The sequence below is a fragment of the Myodes glareolus genome, chromosome X (genome assembly GCF_982192425.1).
Source record: "Myodes glareolus chromosome X, mMyoGla1.1, whole genome shotgun sequence".
NCBI lineage: Eukaryota > Metazoa > Chordata > Mammalia > Rodentia > Cricetidae > Myodes > Myodes glareolus.
This window is the reverse complement of record NC_142053.1, coordinates 45505225-45523430: the sequence shown is the minus strand read 5'-3', so window position 1 is coordinate 45523430 and position 18206 is coordinate 45505225. Positions and strand designations below refer to the sequence as shown.

The 18206-nt window shown below is 46.6% G+C and overlaps 1 protein-coding gene across 9 annotated transcripts in view; it reads left to right on the top strand.

Moving 5' to 3' along the window:
- The first annotated feature begins 3875 nt into the window (after positions 1-3875).
- The window catches only part of Tmem164 (transmembrane protein 164), a 210899-nt gene continuing 196568 nt past the window's right edge, over positions 3876-18206 (top strand). For 6 of the 9 annotated variants that reach the window (XM_087902952.1, XM_087902956.1, XM_087902955.1 and 3 more), the window contains exons 1-2: positions 4961-5058; positions 5400-6058. In XM_087902952.1, the coding sequence (XP_087759078.1) occupies positions 5672-6058 (387 nt within the window). In that variant the 5' untranslated portion in view covers positions 4961-5058; positions 5400-5671. Of the gene's footprint in view, positions 3898-4533; positions 4673-4960; positions 5059-5399; positions 6059-18206 lie in introns of those variants that run through there. The other 3 variants (XM_087902951.1, XM_087902957.1, XM_087902958.1) reach the window with 3 other exon arrangements.

Here is an 18206-nt window from a genome sequence, read left to right as displayed (position 1 = left end):
GAACATCAGGACTGTGCACTCCTGATAGCACTTCATAGAAAATCTCAATTGTGCATTGTGTTTGTTTGTTTGTTTTGTTTTGTTTTTTGCTTGTGTTTGACTTGCAGGTTTGCTGTGTCCCTTTTTCTGGGGGAGAAGTGGGCAAGTACCAATTCATCCCAGATAGGGCATTAATGATAGACCCAAAACAAAAAATCATTCCACTGAAGCCTAGTTTACTGAACTAGTGAGTTTATCTGGGCTTGTTTATAGAAGCATGGGCCACTCAAAAGAACTGTGTCAGTGAAAAGCCCACCCCAGCATGGGTAACAACTCAGCTCAAGCCACATCTGTGGACCTCCCTTTACTACGCGCATAGGCAACTGCACTCGAGTCTGCCTCTTCCCAAACGAATTTGTTTACTACTTACCTAGCCTTAGGAAGTGGTTTTGTGATTCTTGTAACTTTTTGAGTTTTTCCCAGCATTGTAAATTTACTTAGCTTCCCAAGTCTGAAGAGCCTCTCCTGTCTCTCGGGAAATGTTTCAATTGGGAGGAAATGGCTGCAGAAAACAAGGTTTCATTGTAGATAGAAAGCAGAAGGAGATTCCAAGAACCACGTGCCAGAGGAGAAAGTTAAGACTTGAAACTCCAAGTTTAACTTGAGAGTTTAATAAAAGAGAAGGCACTTCCTGTGACCTATAGGCTCCAGGAGGTCACCTGAGATCATAACTGAAAAGACGCTTTGGTCTAAAGAATTTAGGAGATTGTCTCTACAAGCAGAGAGATGACTCATGCCACCAGACCAGGAGATCAACTCTCTGTCATAAGGCTCCAACAGCCCTGAGAAGACAGGGAGCCGGAGTTCATAGACTTATACCCTTTTATGGCCATCAGGTATTTCAGTCTGTTGTCAAAAACATCCCCAAGAAGCCAGGTAGACTTGTATGACTTTTATCCCAGCATTTCAGAGGCAGAGCCAGGCAGATTTCTGTGAGTTCCGGACCAACCTGATCTATGTTCTGGGGAAGCCAGGGCTACATAGCCAGACCCTGTCTCAAAACAACAGAACAAGCAAACGACACAAAATACTCGCCCCTCCCCCACACCTATCAACTCCCTCCACCCTTGACCCTCCTTCCGCTGTCCACTTTACCCTAGATACACAGGCCCTCAAGCCACTCCTGCCCCTCCCCTCACAGCATTCCTCCCACAACCTACCCAGCTCCTGCAAAACCTTCCCTCTCATTTTCCTCTGCACCCAGCTGTCCTCCCACCCCAGCCTCTCTGAACTGCTGGACCTGTTGTGGAGTCCAGGTCCCCTTTTCACTGTGTGCCACTTCGACTTCCTTAAGAGCCCATGAGGTGGCTCGGCAGGTAAAGGGACTGGTTCCCAAGCCTGAAGACCTGAGTTGGACTCCTGTGAAGACCCACATGGTGAATGGAGAGGGGACCGGGTCCTGCAAATTGTCCTCTGACTTCCAAACACATGGGGTGGTGCTTGAGTGTCCAGTGTGCTCAACTTATAAACAAGTCCAACAATTTAAAAGATACCCCCTTAAAAAGCAAACTTTGTTTCTTTTTGTCAATGATTGGAGGTAAACAGGCTCTCCCAGCAAAGAAATGTCTAGACATTAGTCTGAAGATTTTTGTTGTTTGTAAAACTGGACCCATCATTTCAGTTCAGTTCTCACTTGCCTCTTTACCTATGATGACAACAGTCTCTTTGTCTTTGTGTGGTGTTTACTATGTGTCACCCTGTTAGGTGCTGAGGGGTGTGCTTGTGTAGAAAAGATTAAGACCCTTCCATGCTGTCAAAGAGCTGGGTGTGGGAGGCAGGGCTCACGGAGAACAATGAAAGGCAGTATGTGATTCAGAAGAAAATAAGTAGTGCAGGCAATAAATGCTATAGAAGTTTCGAGGAGGGAGAGGGATCTGGGAACTGGGCGGGGGATTGAGAAGAGTGTGAGTTTCCGTGGGTTTGGGAGGATGGTTGGCTTCTGCAGATGTGAGGGAGGGCACGGAATTGGAGTGTGTGTGCCCACACACTTAAAGGCACATGCAAATGCCCGACTTGTTAGCTGTTAGCACCAGTATTCAGTGGCTACTTTCTGTGCATCCAACATTCTGTATTTAATTCTGTATTCAATTCTGAATACAGAATTCAGTGCATTTGAATGTTATAACTCTATGATTCAGATGACACTATCTTTCAACTAATAGATAAGAAATAGAAGCTATGAAAGGTTGAGCAAATTACTAAAGGCTACCAAAGTAACTGGCATAAATAGGATTAGTTAGAATGTGTATCTTTTAATCATTTTTAAAGATTAATTTATTTTATGTACATGACTGTTTCACCTGCATGAGTGTCTGCACACCACCACATGATTGCCTAGTGACTAGAGGCCAGAAGAGGGTGTCAGATCTCTGGAACTAGAGTTACAGATGGTTGTAAACCACCATATGAGTGCTGGAAACAGAACCCAGGTCCTCTGCAAGAATAACAAATACTCTTAACCATTGAACCAGCTGTCCAGCCCAGAATGTACACTTTAAAACTATTTGGGCGGGGCGGAGGGGGGCTATACAAATGGATCAGCAGTTTAAAGCACTGGCTAACTCTTGCAGAGGAAGCAGGTATGACTCTGAGCAACAACATGATGGCTCACACTTCAGTCCTTTATGGGCACCAGGTACACAAGTGGTACACAGCCATACATGCAGCTAAAACATTCATGCACATACAATAAAAAAATAAATTTGTAAAATATTGAAGAAAAACCTACTTTGTCTAACCTACGAAAAAAAGAAAAAGGAATCTGTGGCTCAGGTCAAGAAGTTGGCCTGGTTCCAGTCATTAAAGATAGTCATTTTGCACACACAGGAGTGGCTAGGCCAAATTCCCTACTGAAGGTCAACATGGAAATGAGAGGGATTAATGAAGCCATTATTGAGAGCTATACCCTCATCTTTACTTCTTTGAAGCTAGGAACTTGAGGCCGCCAGATGCTACATTCCACTGCCAGGAGCTCCCTCGCTTTGTTCTTTGGTCATATTGCCGAGCTTTAGCTAAACACCTAAGGAGAGCCAGTGAGCCTCTGAACTGATTCTTGTTTGTTGCCATTCTTTATTAATTAGCACTTGGAAAACATCATGCCTGCTGTGGATGCTTCACAAAGCTTGGAATCAGACAAGCTTGCCCGGCTGTATTTGCGAGGTTGGAAAGGATGGGAGGGTAGTGGCCTGATAATACAGTCGACTGGATTTTACATTGGAAGACTGACATGCAGCCAACATCTGAAAGTGTTTCCTAGGCAAGGTGCCTAACTGTGTGTGTTTTTTTTTTCTGGATATTTTTCTAACTTATGTGAGGCTTCAGTAAATATTAAACCAATATGAGGTACATTCTGAATAGTTCTTTCCTTAATTCCTGATCCTAAGAAGAGTCAACACAGTCACTAGGTAGAAAGTGCCTGGAAGAGGGGGCCCCTGGACACTAGCTAGCACTCACTTTGTCCAGGCTTTCTTTCCAAGGCTGGGTTAGGAAGCAGCTGCTCTCTTTTGGGGAGGGAGGAGGGAGAGAGGTCAGGGGAAGCTCCTTTGCCTCTGCTGTGGAAGACTCGGGGACACGTGCGCGCACGCGCAGACACACACACACACACACACACACACACACACACACTGAGGGAAGGAGAGAGCAAGAGACAGAGAGAGAGAGAGGGAGAGGGAGGGCGAAAGAGACAGACGCACTAGAGAGACAGAGGGAAGGGAGAGACAAAGAGAAAGAAAGAGACAGAGAGAGAGAGAGGAGGGGGGGGGAGGGAGAGAGCAAGAGAGAGCCAGAGTGATTTGTGAAGCATGAGGAGAGAGGAAAAACATCAGAACCGGAGAAGCCCCCAACTTAGGCACTGAAATAGTAAGTGAGGCTTTGACTGGAAGGGTGAGAGATGATACTTTTATGGTTTTTTATCAATCTCCCATTTCAAGGCAGAAGAGAGGAAGCGGGGCGGGAGCACGCTCCAAAAGTCAAAGCCAGTGTTTCAGTAGTTTTATAGCCTTACTCCTAGAAGTTAGCGAGGGCCAGCAGGGTGCCTAGTATGTGCCCAGGTATACAAAGTAGTGGCCTGAGAACCGGGTCACTTGAGGAGTTCCTTCTCCAGGCTTAGGAGGGGAGGTGAATTCAGTCACAGAGGCTAAGGAGCTAAGCTTTGCAGGCGTGCTCCCATGGCGTGCAGAAGACCAGGCAAGGAGAAGGAGGAAAGAGGCGGGGATGGGGCCTCGGGAGGGCAGCGGGGTGGGGGGGGGGGGTGAAGAGAGGAAGCAGGGCGGGAGGTGGGAGTCGAGGGCTACGTGGGGGTAGGCTGTGGAGGAAAGGCGGCGAGGCGGGGCAGTGGTGGCTTGAGGACGTGTGTCTGTGCGAGCGGGGGGAGGATGGTGGTGGTGAAGTGGACGGGAGGAGGGCCTAAGGTGGAGGGAGTTGACGACGAGGGGGAGGAGAGAGGGAGGGGAAACCGGAGGAAGCGAGCGGCGGCTGCTGGGGGAGGAAGGCAGGGAGGAGGAGCCTTGAGCCGCGGCGGTGGCAGCGGCTGCTGCGGCCGCCTGGGGAGCCCTGCCGAGTGCCGCCTGGGGCTGCGGGGAGTGCGGAGAGACGGAGAGATCGGTCGAGCCCGGGCGGCGGGACCGAGCAGCGGGTGAGTGGAGCCCCAAGGGGACGCGGCGGCCCGTCCCCCGGGGGCCGGGCGAAGAGGAGCGGGAAGATGCGGCGGTGGCGGCGGCGGGGCAGAGGGTGGCGGCCCCGCGGCTCGGCCCCTGACTGGCCCCGCTTCCCCGCCCTCCCTCTCAGCTTCCTCCCGCCGCCCGCCTGCGCCTAGGGGGCTGGTCCCGGGCGGGCCGCGGGCAGAGAGGGTGGTGCTGGCCGGGAGGGCGGGCTTGAGGGGCCAGGGGGTGGAGCTGGGGGTTTGGGAGTGTACCCGGGGGCGGGAGGCTGGACCGGGACCGCTCTAAATTGGCTGGAGAGGGGGCCCCGTCGGCGGCGAAGTTGCTAGCTGGGGGCAGAGACGGCCACGCGGTTGCAGGAGTAAGACACCCCCCCCCTCTCGTGGAGTGCGTGAGACGAGGAGTCCGGCGTCCCTGCCCTCCCCGTCGCCCTCCCCGCCTGCCCGGCCCTGCTAGCTCCTCTCCTAGCCTCCGGTGTCCCCTCTCTCTCACCCTCCTCTGCCTCCCGCTTGGCTCCCTCGGCAGTGCCGGGTCCCCTAGGTCCCCGCCCTGACCCTCTTGGCCTCCAACTTCCCTCGACCCCTGCTTGCTTGGCCACCGCTCCCGTTCCCCTTTTCTTCCCTCGCTAGTTACCCCTCCCCGCTTCGTTAATTCCCGTGCAATTGCCTCTTTGAGACCTTTTTTTCCTCTCCTTCCTTTTAGATTGGCCAACGGCTCCTTTCAACCCTGCCTCGTTGGTGGCCACTGGAGAAGCGCGGGGGGCTCCCCAGACAGCCGTGGGGACAAGTTAGAGCCAGCACTTTACCCCGGGCCTCGCGTGTAGCTTTCCCTCCCCTGTTCTAGGTGCCCCAGTGTCCGGAGGGGGGTGCGGGTGTGCCCTCCTTACATGTTCCACCGCCCGGGCAACCCTTCGGTCTCGTGTTCCATCTCGCTCTTGTTTCCTGTACCGTAGTCAAGTGGAGCCACTTTGCATCATGTCCCGGTATAGCTACCAAAGTCTCCTGGACTGGCTCTATGGGGGTGTCGACCCCAGTTTTGCAGGCAATGGGGGCCCCGACTGTGCTGCCTTCCTGTCTTGGCAGCAGCGGCTGCTGGAAAGTGTGGTGGTCCTGACCCTGGCCCTGTTGGAGATCCTGGTGGCCCTTCGGCACATCCTGAGGCAGACGGAGGACGGTAGGGGTGGCCGTGGCAGCCAGCCACAGCAGGTGACCCAGCGGCCAGATGAAGGCAAGGAGAGCCTGAGCAAGAATCTGCTCTTGGTAGCCCTGTGCCTGATCTTCGGGGTGGAGGTGGGCTTTAAGTTCGCCACCAAGACCGTCATCTACCTGCTCAACCCTTGTCACCTGGTCACCATGATGCATGTGAGTCTGTTGACTTTTTCCTGGGCAGCCTAAGTGATAAGAGTCATTTATGTGCTCAGGACACTAGTGTAGAGCACTTCGTCCCCGTGGGAATTGGGACCCTTAAAGATGATTTTCCAACCAGCGGCCGCCTTTGTGCTAACTTCAGCATTGCACAATGGATCGGCCCTACAGTGGAGGTGAAGAGCCCTAGAAATGACTTGCACTCTGAGCCCCATGCCCCTCCCCTCCCAGCCCTGCTGGAGCCTGGTCTTTTCACCAGCAGGAAGTCCAGCCCCAGCTAGGTGCCCCTTCAGAATCACGTCTGTGGCCCCGTGGTGGCCCAGCCCTCTAGCCTTCTGTAGTAGCTCCCTCCCCCCCCCCACGCCCCGGGGCCCTGGTCACATGCTTTCCTGGAGGTGGTCACACAGGCTTCCTTGTCTCCACTGTGGTCCATTGGGGAAATACTTTTAGGGATTTCTCTTGATTCCTTCTTTCCTTTTGGAGTTTATGCTCTTAGGGAGAGATCTACTTTTGGGTTGTGAGAAGCTTGAGCAGCCCTGAGCTGCTAAGAGCTTTCTGAACTCGGCCCCATACAGATTTGTGGACTTTAGGTTCGGGAAATCTCGATCAGAGGTGAGAGGGTATTTACATTTTTCAAACCCGATTCTCTGTCCTCTGTCTTCTGGTCATGCTCCAAGGGTCCTCAGAGAGCTGATTTTTTTTTTCTTTCCTGACTTCTACCTATTAGTTATGCTAAGGCAAACAGATGGGCTTGAAAGGAGAAATTGCCAGCTAGGTATGTAGTCTGTGTGAGGACCAAAGACTGAGAATTTCTTTACTCAGCCTGAATCTCTAAAGTAACGGAGGGACGAAGGACGAGGGACGACAGAGAAAGCAATTAGGTCTTTTTAGATTCTGGGCTGTGGCAAACTTGGGGAGTGTTACTGGGGGGTAGTTTTGAAGCCCACCATTAGCATCCTTATTGCTTTTACATTTGTTGAAGGTTGTTCTCGGGACTGGTGGCAACCCTTCGCAACCCTTCGTGAGGTGGGAGGAGTTTGAGATTATTACCAGTATTTTACTGCCCCTGCGGGGTTCAAGGAGAGAGGTCACTTCAAGGCAAAAGATGGATTAGCATCAGGGATGGAAAGCCAGCTCTCCTTTGGAGTTAGTTGCGAGCCCTCAGTCCTAAACTGGGAGTGGCAGAGAGTGGTGAGTCCATCCTGTAGGACTTTGCTGTACACTTGTGGCTCATATATTTACTAGCTCACTTTTCCTAGAAATCCATTTGGTTACACAGATTTGGCCTCAGTTTCTTGATCTATAAAATGTGTAGAATGACATTGGCCCCATGGCATCTTGCAGATGGCAAGAAGATGTAGATAGCCCTGGAATAAAGGGTATGGTATCGATTGGGTCACTAAAAGCATGGAAAAGAGATGGAGTGGACAGTGGTTTTCTTTTTCTTTTTACTTTCTCTTCTCTTCTTTCTTTCTTTCTTTCTTTCTTTCTTCCCTCCCTCCCTCCCTCCCTCCCTCCCTCCCTCCCTCCCTCCCTCCCTCCCTCCCTCCTTTCTTTCTTTCTTTCTTTCTTTCTTTCTTTCTAGAGGGCATTGTAGGAAGGGGTGCCATTCACAGCTAGTCCAGGGTTGTCCTAGCTAGATCTTCTGTGCAAATTTGACCAGTCCTCTCGTTTCTTTTTAAGTGAATGGCTTTTTTGTTAATGAGAGGAAAGAATGCATCCCAGCCACCGTCGTGTGTGCCTCTTAAGACAGGAGTGCTATTTTAGGACAGCAGGTGGTGAGGGTCAGAGAGTGCCTCTCCAAAGGGGTCTTGAGGCCTCTGGCCACCACAGATCTAGAAGGTCAACAAAGGGCTAAATTCAGCCTCACTGGGGCTGCTACTGGTGTGATGACGTCAAACCTGGCAGCAATTGTGATTTTTAAAGGAGAGATTTTAGAGGCTTTTACGACTCCAGAGACCTACTTCTGGAATTAATTAGTTGTATGGCTTTGGGGGAAGTCCCCTTTCTGGGCCTCAGTTTCTCTACCTGTAAAGTTGAAACAGTTGTACTCCTAGCCCTTGACAGTCTGGTCTGTGGTACTTTTGCCCCATAACCGATGGCAATATGACAGAGAGCTACTTTGAAAGGCTTTTGACCTCCTTGTGCAAAAAAGGCAAATTGATCTCTGTGGAGGTCAGGTAGCCAGCCAGTCCACCCTTCACTTTTGCTCTATATAGCTCCCAGTAAAATAAATTGTTGAGGCAACCTTTGGAGTCTCAAACACTTGATGTCAGGACAGATATTTGGGGGACTACAGGCTGATCCTTCTGTGTAGCTTTTTCCTTAGCCTATGCCCTGAAGCTATAGGGTGGAGGCAGAGAAAGGACACGTGCTGACACATTCTTGCAGTGTGTGTGTGTGTGTGGGGGGGGGGATTTGTCCGCCTTTGTCCTCTGTCCCCAATCACTGCTTTGATGCATCTGACTTTCTAGTGCCTTCTGTATGGCTCTTCCTTAGAAGCAGGACCGTATGGATTTTTGAAAGTTGACAAGAGTCGGTAAGAAAAAAAAAATAATGACCAGCAGATGCTAACAACCAGTGTTATGACTCGGGTGCACACATTAGTAACGATACTTTGGAGGACTACTAATCACTTACATTTATCTAGCACTTTACCACTCATGCATTATCTAATTCGAGGCTGTGATAGATCAGCCTAGGCCTGGAGAAAAAGATGTTAAAATGCTTTCTGTGATTGTGTCTATTGCAAAGGGGGAGATATTATGAACCAGGAAATGCTTTTGCAAATGAATTAGATGAATTAGGCTATAGTGTAGCAACAGACCTTGGACAAGCAGCGACAAGGCCAGGGAGCTGTTAGCTGAAGGGAAAGGGGGTTTCAAGGTGGACATGCTTATGTTTGATAGCGTCTCTTAACTTCACAACTCCTTGTTTTTTTTTTTTTTGGCTTTCTAGAAAGTTCTTTCCCAGTTGAGTGTAACAAGGGCCATGTTACTTTAGGCCAGGAAGTAGAAGAGTTGGTTGGAAAATTGGTTCCTTTCTCCAGCTCTCATTTTTCAGTCTGCAAAATATCATTTGCAATGCCTTGTTACACAGACCCTCGTCACAGCCATGCTGATTTTGGGTGGCTGCCAACTGTAGTAACATAAGGAAGGGCATAACTTGTGACTGAATTCTGTCCCTGATTAACATTCCTGCTGTTGAGTTTCTTTTTAGTCTCGTGATTTCTCTGAGGTTTGAGGATCGTAGTCTGATAGTGGCTTGTAGGATTACATGAGTGCTGGCCCACAACTCAGTTCCAGCTGAAGACGCGAATGCCCAGGTTAGCACAGCATTATTAAACCCTGTGCTAAATAGCAGGTCTTTCTGCCAGCTGCACCAATGAGAATTTCTTCAAGCATGGCCACTCAATCCCCTTTTGCCCGTGAATTTTGGCAGGTATGCATTACGGGGAATGAACTTACTGAGCCATTGGGCTGTTTACCAAAAAAATCTCCCAGCAACTTAGTGGCGCAGGTGGCTTTAAATCTCAGCTGCCACAGTGGGAATCTGGGATTAGTCGGGAGAGATTCTTGTAGCTGTTTAAGTCTGAAAAAAAAGTTGACAGTTTCTCGGCAGAAGAGTTAAAATGCCAGACAGGCTAGATGTGTTTTTGAAGGCCTGCCTCTCAGCACTAGGAGGTTTAGGAGGGAGGATGACAAGTTCAAGGCCAGTATGGGCTAGATAATGAGACTCTCAAATTCAAACAAAACAAGTGCAGTCTGGCTGATAGTGTCTGCAAATAGGGATCTTTGACTAATTTTAACACATTGGTTCTTTTTCCTTTCTTCTTCTTTCTTTGGTTCTTTCATTACATCTTAACTTACTTTCTTTTTCTTGAATCCAGTTATGTTGTGTTTGTCTTGAGAACTTAATGAAAAGATCTCCTTTTTTCCATGCCTTGTTTAACTGCTAAATTCCTGTGGGTTCTGCATGTGTCTGTTAACATCTGATGAGGCACTGAACTTAGCCAGGTGCAACATTTGCCGTTAAATCCTCAATGCCTGAACACATAAAGCAGATCAGGTATTTAGCAAATTATAATTCATGATAATTGACCTGTAGCTCCCAGCAAGTACTTTATTTTTTTAAAAATTTTGGTCAGTATTACCAAACCCTCTCGTTTTTAAATTTATTTTATTTGTGTGTGTGTGTGTGTGTACCATGGTGCATATACAGAGGTCAAAGGACAACTTCCAGATGTTGGTTATCCTATGCATCTACTCTAGGTCCTGGGATTGAGCTCAGGATGTCAAGCTTGCATGGCAAGCACTTTTATTCTCTGAGTCATCTCTGCATCCTAGGCCTCTTGTTTTAGAACTGTGTTTGTTGTTACATGTTCTGCCTTTAAAAATATATTAATGAGGTTCAGTTTTCACCAGATAGGGCTTTCCTGCCTTGAGTTTGCTAAAGTTTAATCCACCACCCCTTTTTTCTGTCTTTCCCTCCTTTTCTTTATTTCTTTTTTCTTTCTCTGTTCCTCTCCTTCCTTCCTTCCTTCCATTCTCTTCCTCCCTCCGTTTGTCTCTCCCTCCCTCCCTCATGAAAACTCACCAAGGTAATGCTTGCTGACCTGGTGCTCACTTTGCAGATGAAACTGGCTGGCCTCAAACTCACAAACATCTGCTTGCCTCTGCCTCCTGAGTGATGGGAATAAAAATGTGGGCCCCATCTTATGGAGTGGTATATATTCACAGATTCTGAGCTTTCGGCTGGGCTGGAGCCCGCTTGGAAAAGTGTTTATCTTGCATTCCTGGAACCTTAGGTTCAAACCCCACTGCTTGATAAACAAAGCATGGTGGTACATGCCTGTAATTACAATACTGGGGAGACAGAGACAGGAGGAGTCAGAAGTTCAAGGTTATCTTCAGCTACAAAGCAAGATTTAGGTCATTCTGGGATATATGAGATCCGCCTCAAAAACAGAAACAAAACAAAATAAAAACTGAGCCTTTGGTGATACCTTCTTTGACTTATTGAACACTCACAGGTGCGTTCCATTTACCATATAATAGATTTGTTTTAGAGAAAACCAGGCAAAGAGTTGAGAATGAGGCTTTCTCTTTCCCCCTTGACTGCAGATGAGACACACCTCCTCTCTCCACATCTGTTGTCTGGAGCACTGATTACTGTTCCTACAATGGGATCGATGTTCATGGGGAATGGGTACAATGAGAGATCCAGCTATTTGCTGGCAGCTTATCAGATGGACTGTATCCTGTGTCATCAAACCAGGAGGGTACCAAGGAATTAATGTTTATATGTGCTTCAGTGTTGAGGAATGACATTATTTTATTCTTCCCTCCAGAGAAAATTGCAGAGGATTTCCCCATCTTTTGTTGTCGCCGTCTTTAGGGGAGACCACATTCATTATAAACAGAGGTGACTGTGGATTAGTGGATTAAGCATCTATAGCTAACACTGTGGTTGAATATTAGGATGTCTATGACTTTCTGTGGAAACCTGAGCAAATTATTTAGCCTTTTCCTCTCCAGATCTTCACTATGAAAATGAATATGGTAAATCTTTTTAATGTGCGAAGTAACTATGTAGTCACTTAACCTAGCGAAGCTGGGCAAAACTGATTAAAGCGGCAGATGACCAATATGGGTTTACATTAGTCTCAACCTCTTTTTATTTTTTTTCCAATGGCTAGTGAGAGCCATTCTTCTAATAATGCCTGTTGCTTTTCTCTGGATCCTTGCCCATGTCTCCATGCCCTTGTAATGCACAGCATGCAAAACTGGGCACCATAACTCTCAGGAGAGGTCCAGCTCCTACAGAGCAGGAGGAATGTTTCCCTCTCAGCCTTTTCATGCTGTGCACCTGTGAACACAGCCCACCACCATCTTGCTTGCTTTGAAATAACAATATGGTCCTGGCTCCTGCTCAGTGCCTGATTGCAGGCTCAGTGGGTTTTGTTCCCTTACTGCGTGGCCACCAGCCACTGTTGCAGTCTTCGTGGGGCTTGTTTTTCATCCATTCTCCCTGCACGGTCTCCTCTGAGGCTTCTCCTTTTTGAAATCTTTCTAGAGGAGCCTGACCTGACTCCAGTTCATTCTGTTAAAATGATATGTCCTCCTTTGCCAACCCTTCTCAACACTTCTCAGAATATTGGGCAAGGGGTTGGGGTACAGGTCAGGAGCAAGCGTGACACTCTGGGTTCAATTCCCAGCTCCTCACAGCACATTTTGTTTGTTGTTTGTTTGACGAGGGCTCTTGCTTTTGTGTGCTTCTTCAGTTTCCACTTTTTTTGTTTGTTTTTTTGAGACAGGGTTTCTCTGTAGCTTTGGTGCCTGTCTGGAACTAGCTCCTGTAGACTAGGCTGGCCTCGAACTCACAGACATCTGCCTGCCTCTGCCTCCCGAGTGCTGAGATTAAAGGTGTGCACCACCACTGCCTGGCTTCAGTTTCCACTGTTAACAGAGACTGGTTTTTATAAGAAAAGGCATGTGCTAATTTAACTCCATGTCACGCAGGCCTGAGTACAGTGATGTACATGCATGTTAATTGGTGTGGGCCTGGATAATGGTGATTAAGTAAGTGACTGACAGACTTGATGTTTTGTGCCCCCCTCACCCATGGTGACCTGTGTTCCCTTGAGGTCTTATGGACATGGTTCATTTATCTGTTGTGCTCACGAAGTCAATCTTCTGATCTGGTTCTTTTGTTTGTTTGTTTTTTGCTTTTTTCAAGGTAGAGTTTCTTTGGGTAGCCCTGGCTGTCCTGGAACTTGCTCAGCTTAGCTTCGAATTCACAGAGATGCTGGGACTATAAAGGCATGCACTATCACCACCTGGCTCTGATCTGTTTTTGAAATAGCCAGGGGATAGAAGCGGGCTCAGTTTTAGAGCACACAAGTCTTGTGGAAGTTCTGCCACAAAGAGGGCCTATTAAAACCATGAGGCACTCTGGATCCAAAGTACGGCTTTCATCCTGATCGGGAAATTATGCTGCTGGATTTTTTCCTTTATCCCTTGGCAGACGTCTGGGCATGACAACTTTAATTTCTTGCTTTACTATAGAAATAAAAAGAATGATATTAGGCCAGTGACTCACTTTTCTTTCTTTTTGTCCTATACTTTTCAGTCGTAGCTCATTGTTATTGTGTCTACTTGAAATATTCTCAACAAGAGCCAAGTTTTTCAGCTTGTCCTTGTCTTTCATATCTTTTTATTATTGTCATTTATTCTGAAGTACTGGAGAATGGATCCCATCCTTTGTGTGCACTAGGTAAGTGTCATACCAATGAGCTATAACCAAGCCCCATTTTTTTTGCTGTGTGCATATGCTTTGCTACATTGAGAGTATATCTGTCTCAAAGGTCCCTATCTGGCCAGGCTGACCGGGCATAAAGAGAGCTATGAATATGGAGAGGAGTGATTAGCTGCTTATACAGATGCCTGGCTCCCTCTATAGACACCCAAGCAGGTCCAGGGTAAGGATAGCATCATGATTTTTTTTTTGAGATAGAGTCTCTCTATGTGATCCTGGCTGACTCAGAACTCATAGAGATCTGCCTGTCTCTGCCTCCTTAGTGCTAGGATTAAAGGTCCTACGACAAGGGGTGGGGTCTGGCTTCAGAATTTTTTTCATTGGGTTTTGAGACAGGGTCTCTGTAGCTTGAATCTAATTGATTTTAGTAATAAAAACCTGGAGTCAAATACTGGGGTGAAGGCTGAAAGATCAGAGAAGGAGCCAGCCACTAGAGAGACAGACATCTTACTTCTACAGAATCCTCAAACTGAAAGGGCTGAGTTCCTGTCTCCTCCCCCTTACACGCCTCTCTCCACCCAGCCATACTACTTCCTGTCTCCACCTCCCTAGTGCTGAGAATTAAGGTGGAGATCCCAAGTGCTAGGAGCAAAAGTGTGAGCTCTTTTCTTTTGACTGATTGAATCTCCAAGTAGCGCAGTGTGGCCTTGACCTCCACATCTTCCTGTTTCTGCCTCCCAAGTGCTGGGATTAAAGGTGTGTGACACCACTGCCAGGCCTCTGGGCTAACTAGTGGCTGGCTCCGCCCTCTGATCTTCAGGCAAGCTTTATTAGGGAACAAAGTATCTCTATGTAGCTCTGGCTCTCCAGAAACTCAATGAGATCCGCCTGTCCCTGCCTCCCAAGTGCTGAGATTATAAAGGTGTGTGCCACTACCTTCAGCTTTGCATTCTGAATTTTAAAGAAACTCCTTGGTGAACTGGGAATGTGCCTAGCATGAACATTACTGTGTAGCTGGATGTAGTGCTCGTACTTGTAATCCCAGCACTCCAGAAGTGAACTGTCTCTTACAAAAACAAAGCTACCCCCAAACCAAACAAAACTCTCATGGTTCTAAGGTTGGCCAGTCTTGGGTCCCATTTTGGAAGGCATTCGTGGCAGAAATAGTCAGTGGGAAAACAACTCACGTGCTCATCCTGACTGATGTGAAACTGGGTAGCTTATGGGCAAGACATTTAGGCTTTTGAAAGCAATGTATATACGCTGGTAGTATAGGCCATGTAAGTAGTTTATGTAGATTATAATGCATGCAGTATGACTCAAGAAAGAGGGTAAGGTCATGAAATTTTTGTGAGGTGGCTTTTAAGGGAGTTGTTATCACTAGAATATTTGAAGCAAGCCTTTGTTGCCTCCTAATTATTCTTTATTCTTTCCTCTAAGTCAGTGGGTCTCTCAACTGACAGGAGGCCATTTTGACCCCTGATTGATGCATGCTAACTCCATATGTGACACTCTTATTTTAGTTTTAGATGGTTGTAAGAATTTATTTGTCCTTAAACTTTTTTTGAGATTTTTATTTTATGTGTATAGATGTTTTGCATGCATGTATGTCTCTGCTGCATGTATGACTGGGCACCACATGTGTTCCCGGTGTCTGCTGGAAGTCAGAAGAGGTCATGGGATCCCCCAGGACTACAGTTACTGATAGTTGGGAGCTACCATGTGGGTGCTGGGAACTGAACCTGGATCCTTTGGAAGAGCAGTTCATAGGCCATATTTCCAGCCCCAAATTTGTTTATTCCTGTATTCATTTAATAGACATTTATGAATGCCTGTCATATGCCAAACATTGGAGCCAGGCTCTGGAGATAATAATCAGTATTGGATCTTATGTTGCTCATAGTTTAGATGAAAATACAAGACAATGCATCAACTAATTTATAATGTTATGTGTCGAGTCATATATCAGAATGAAACAGAAGGGTAAGGTGTTTTCTTTTTTCCTTTTTTTTTTTTTTTGAGACAGGGTTTCTCTGTGTAGCTCTGACTGTCTTGGAACTCACTTTGTAGACCAGGCCAGCCTTGAACTCAAAGAAATCCGCCTGCCTCTGTCTCCTTGAGTGGCTGGGAAGAAAGGCATGTGCCACCACTGCTTGGTGAAGGCGGTTTTTTTTATAATGCATTTAAGAAAGATTTTTTTTTCCTCTTGAGGAAGTGACATTTGATTTGAGCTGGCTCATGTAGAAGGCATGTTAGCATCATGAGAGCAAGGACCCTTGTTAGTCTTGGTCTCTTGTTTATCTAGAATGGGGACCAACAAAGAGGGAAAGAAGAGAATTCTAGACATAAGACACAATTTATGGGCCAGTAATGGGAGCATAGGCCTTTAATCCCAGCATTGAGGAGGCATAGGCAGGTTGATCTCTGTGAGTTTTAGGCTATCCTGGTCTATATAATGAATTATAGGCCAGCCGGGGCTACATTGAGAGAGATCCTGACTGTAAGAAAAGAAAGAAAAATAAAGAAACAATGAATGTGTGAAGGGCTGAGGGTGTTGATGTTCAAGGTCCTAAATTTGGTCCTGGCTCTTGTTAAAGCAAAAGCAAAAAATTCTACACCCTAGTGCTGCTGCCTCCATAACCAGTGTCGCATCTGTAACCTTGCGTCTTATCAGGGTCGCATTTCTGCTTCTTCCTCGTCAAGGCAAGTGAATCTTTAAGAATGTTTTGTTATTTCTGGGCCATTGATAAAAGTCCCAGGCTTTTATCCTGAAATTTCCGTAGGGGATATTCAATACAGAGAGAGTCTTCTTCTCTGCCCTGTCCCAAGGAAGACCCATGCCATCAAGGACAGATGCCCAGAGCACTGAGGTAAGTTATCAGAGATCAGTGGATATAACATGCACCCATGTGCAACCTGGAGGCGATTATTGTTTTGTTCATGAGATGGTTACCCTTCTGAATGAGCTGGCTTCACAACAGAAACAGAATTCAACGTTTCTGAATTCCCTCCTCCCTCCTTCCCTCCCTATCTCCTTCCCTTCCTCCCCCATCCTCCTCTCCTTCCCCCTTTTTCAAGACTTGTTGTTGCTGCCTTCCAATCTTTCTTTTTCATATTCTTTCTTTTCCATTTCTCTGTCTTTCTACCTGACAACTCCATTCAAATTGGCCTCCTTCCAGAATATTTCACGCTGTAACACAAAGCCTTCTACAGTGCCTGTTCCAGGACTGGTAAGATGGCTCAGCAGGTAGAGGCACTTGCTGCTAAGCCTGTTTCCTTGGAGTCAATCTCTGGGACTCACTTAATGGAAGAAGAGAACCTCTCCCTGCGAGTGTCCTTCTGATCACACTGAGTAAATAAATGTAATAAAAATCTCCATTTCATTAGCGAGTGGGGCCTTCCCCAGGGGAACTGGGAGGAATGTACCTCCATTTTAAAGGTTCACACTGTAGTGGGAATGGCATGTGGGCAGACTCCATTGGCTCTCTGGGAAAGAAGGAGTTAAGAAACTGTTTCCCCAGTTGTAACATATCCTTCAACATTTTTTGTAATGAATTGTTGAATATTTTATTTTTAGTGTGTTTTGTGTGTGTGTGCACGTGCCATGTGCATGCCATATGTATATGTGGAATGTGTGGAGATCAGAGGACAGCTTTTGGAGTTGGTTCCCTCTTCTTTCCATGTGGGTCCTGGAGATGGAACTTAGGTTGTTAGGTTTGGCACCAAATGTCTTTACCTGCTGAACTGCCTTCATATTCCATTATTGTTTCACTTTTAAAAATGAAAGAACCAGGCCAGGTATGTTGGCACACATCTTTAATCTCAGCACTGAGGCAGAGGCAAGCAGATCAATGTGATAAATCGGACCAACCTGGTCTACATAGTGAGTTCTGGGCTAGCCTGGGCAATGTAGTGAGGCAGTATCTCAGAAAAAAAAAGACAAATTAATTTTTAAAACTGAAGAAAACTGTTGCATTGCTTATTTTAGAATTCTTCCTTTGTGTTGGACTGGAAGTTGAGTTTCTTTGTCTCTAGACAAAGTCTAAAGTCCAGCTTCACTGGATTAAAAGTACTGTGAGCATAAAGAAGGCAGACAGCCTATTATGCATAGTTCTTTAAAAGGGGTGGGACTGGAAAACCCTTTGACTTTATTCGTTTATTTAAGACATTCTACTCAGATTTGAGGCTCTGGGCTTTGGATTTTTTTATGTTTTTTATGTTTCCTAATGTTAGTGTAAACAGAACTGCTACACACGCAGAATGAATATAATTATTCCTCTTGTTACTCACTACTGTCATTTTCTAGGATTTCTTTGTGTGAATTTGTTTAAAAGAAAAAAAAACCCTTTTCATAATGACTATTTGAGTTTAAAACTCAGTAAATCTCACCAGGAGTTGTGGCACACACCTTTCCTTCATCCCAATGCTCAGGAGGCAGAGACAAGTGATCTTTGAGTTTGAGGCCAGCCTGGTCTACATAGTTAAGTTTTAGTATTGGTAGAACTTCATAAGAGGCCTTATCTCAACACCCACCCCCCAAAGAAAAACTGAAATCAAATCAATAAACCTCATTTTCAAAGAAAAATAACGACAAAAATTCCTAGTTACTTTTCCCTGGTCTAGTTTTTTAAAGCAGCTGGCCTTTCCCTCATTTCCTGCCCAGGGTTTATGCTTTTTGTTTGATTTCTTTCTTTCTTTCTTTTTCAAGGCAGCGTTTCTGTAGCTTCGGAAAAGTTTGTGCTTTTGTCCTGTCCTCTTTTCCAGACAGTATGGAAGCTGTCAGTCCCTTTCCACCCAGGTGGAGTATTGTGCTGCCTTGATAGCATCCAGGAGATGTGGGCAGCAGGGGGTGTGCGAGTGCTAGCATCCTGGCACGCTGGGCAGGACC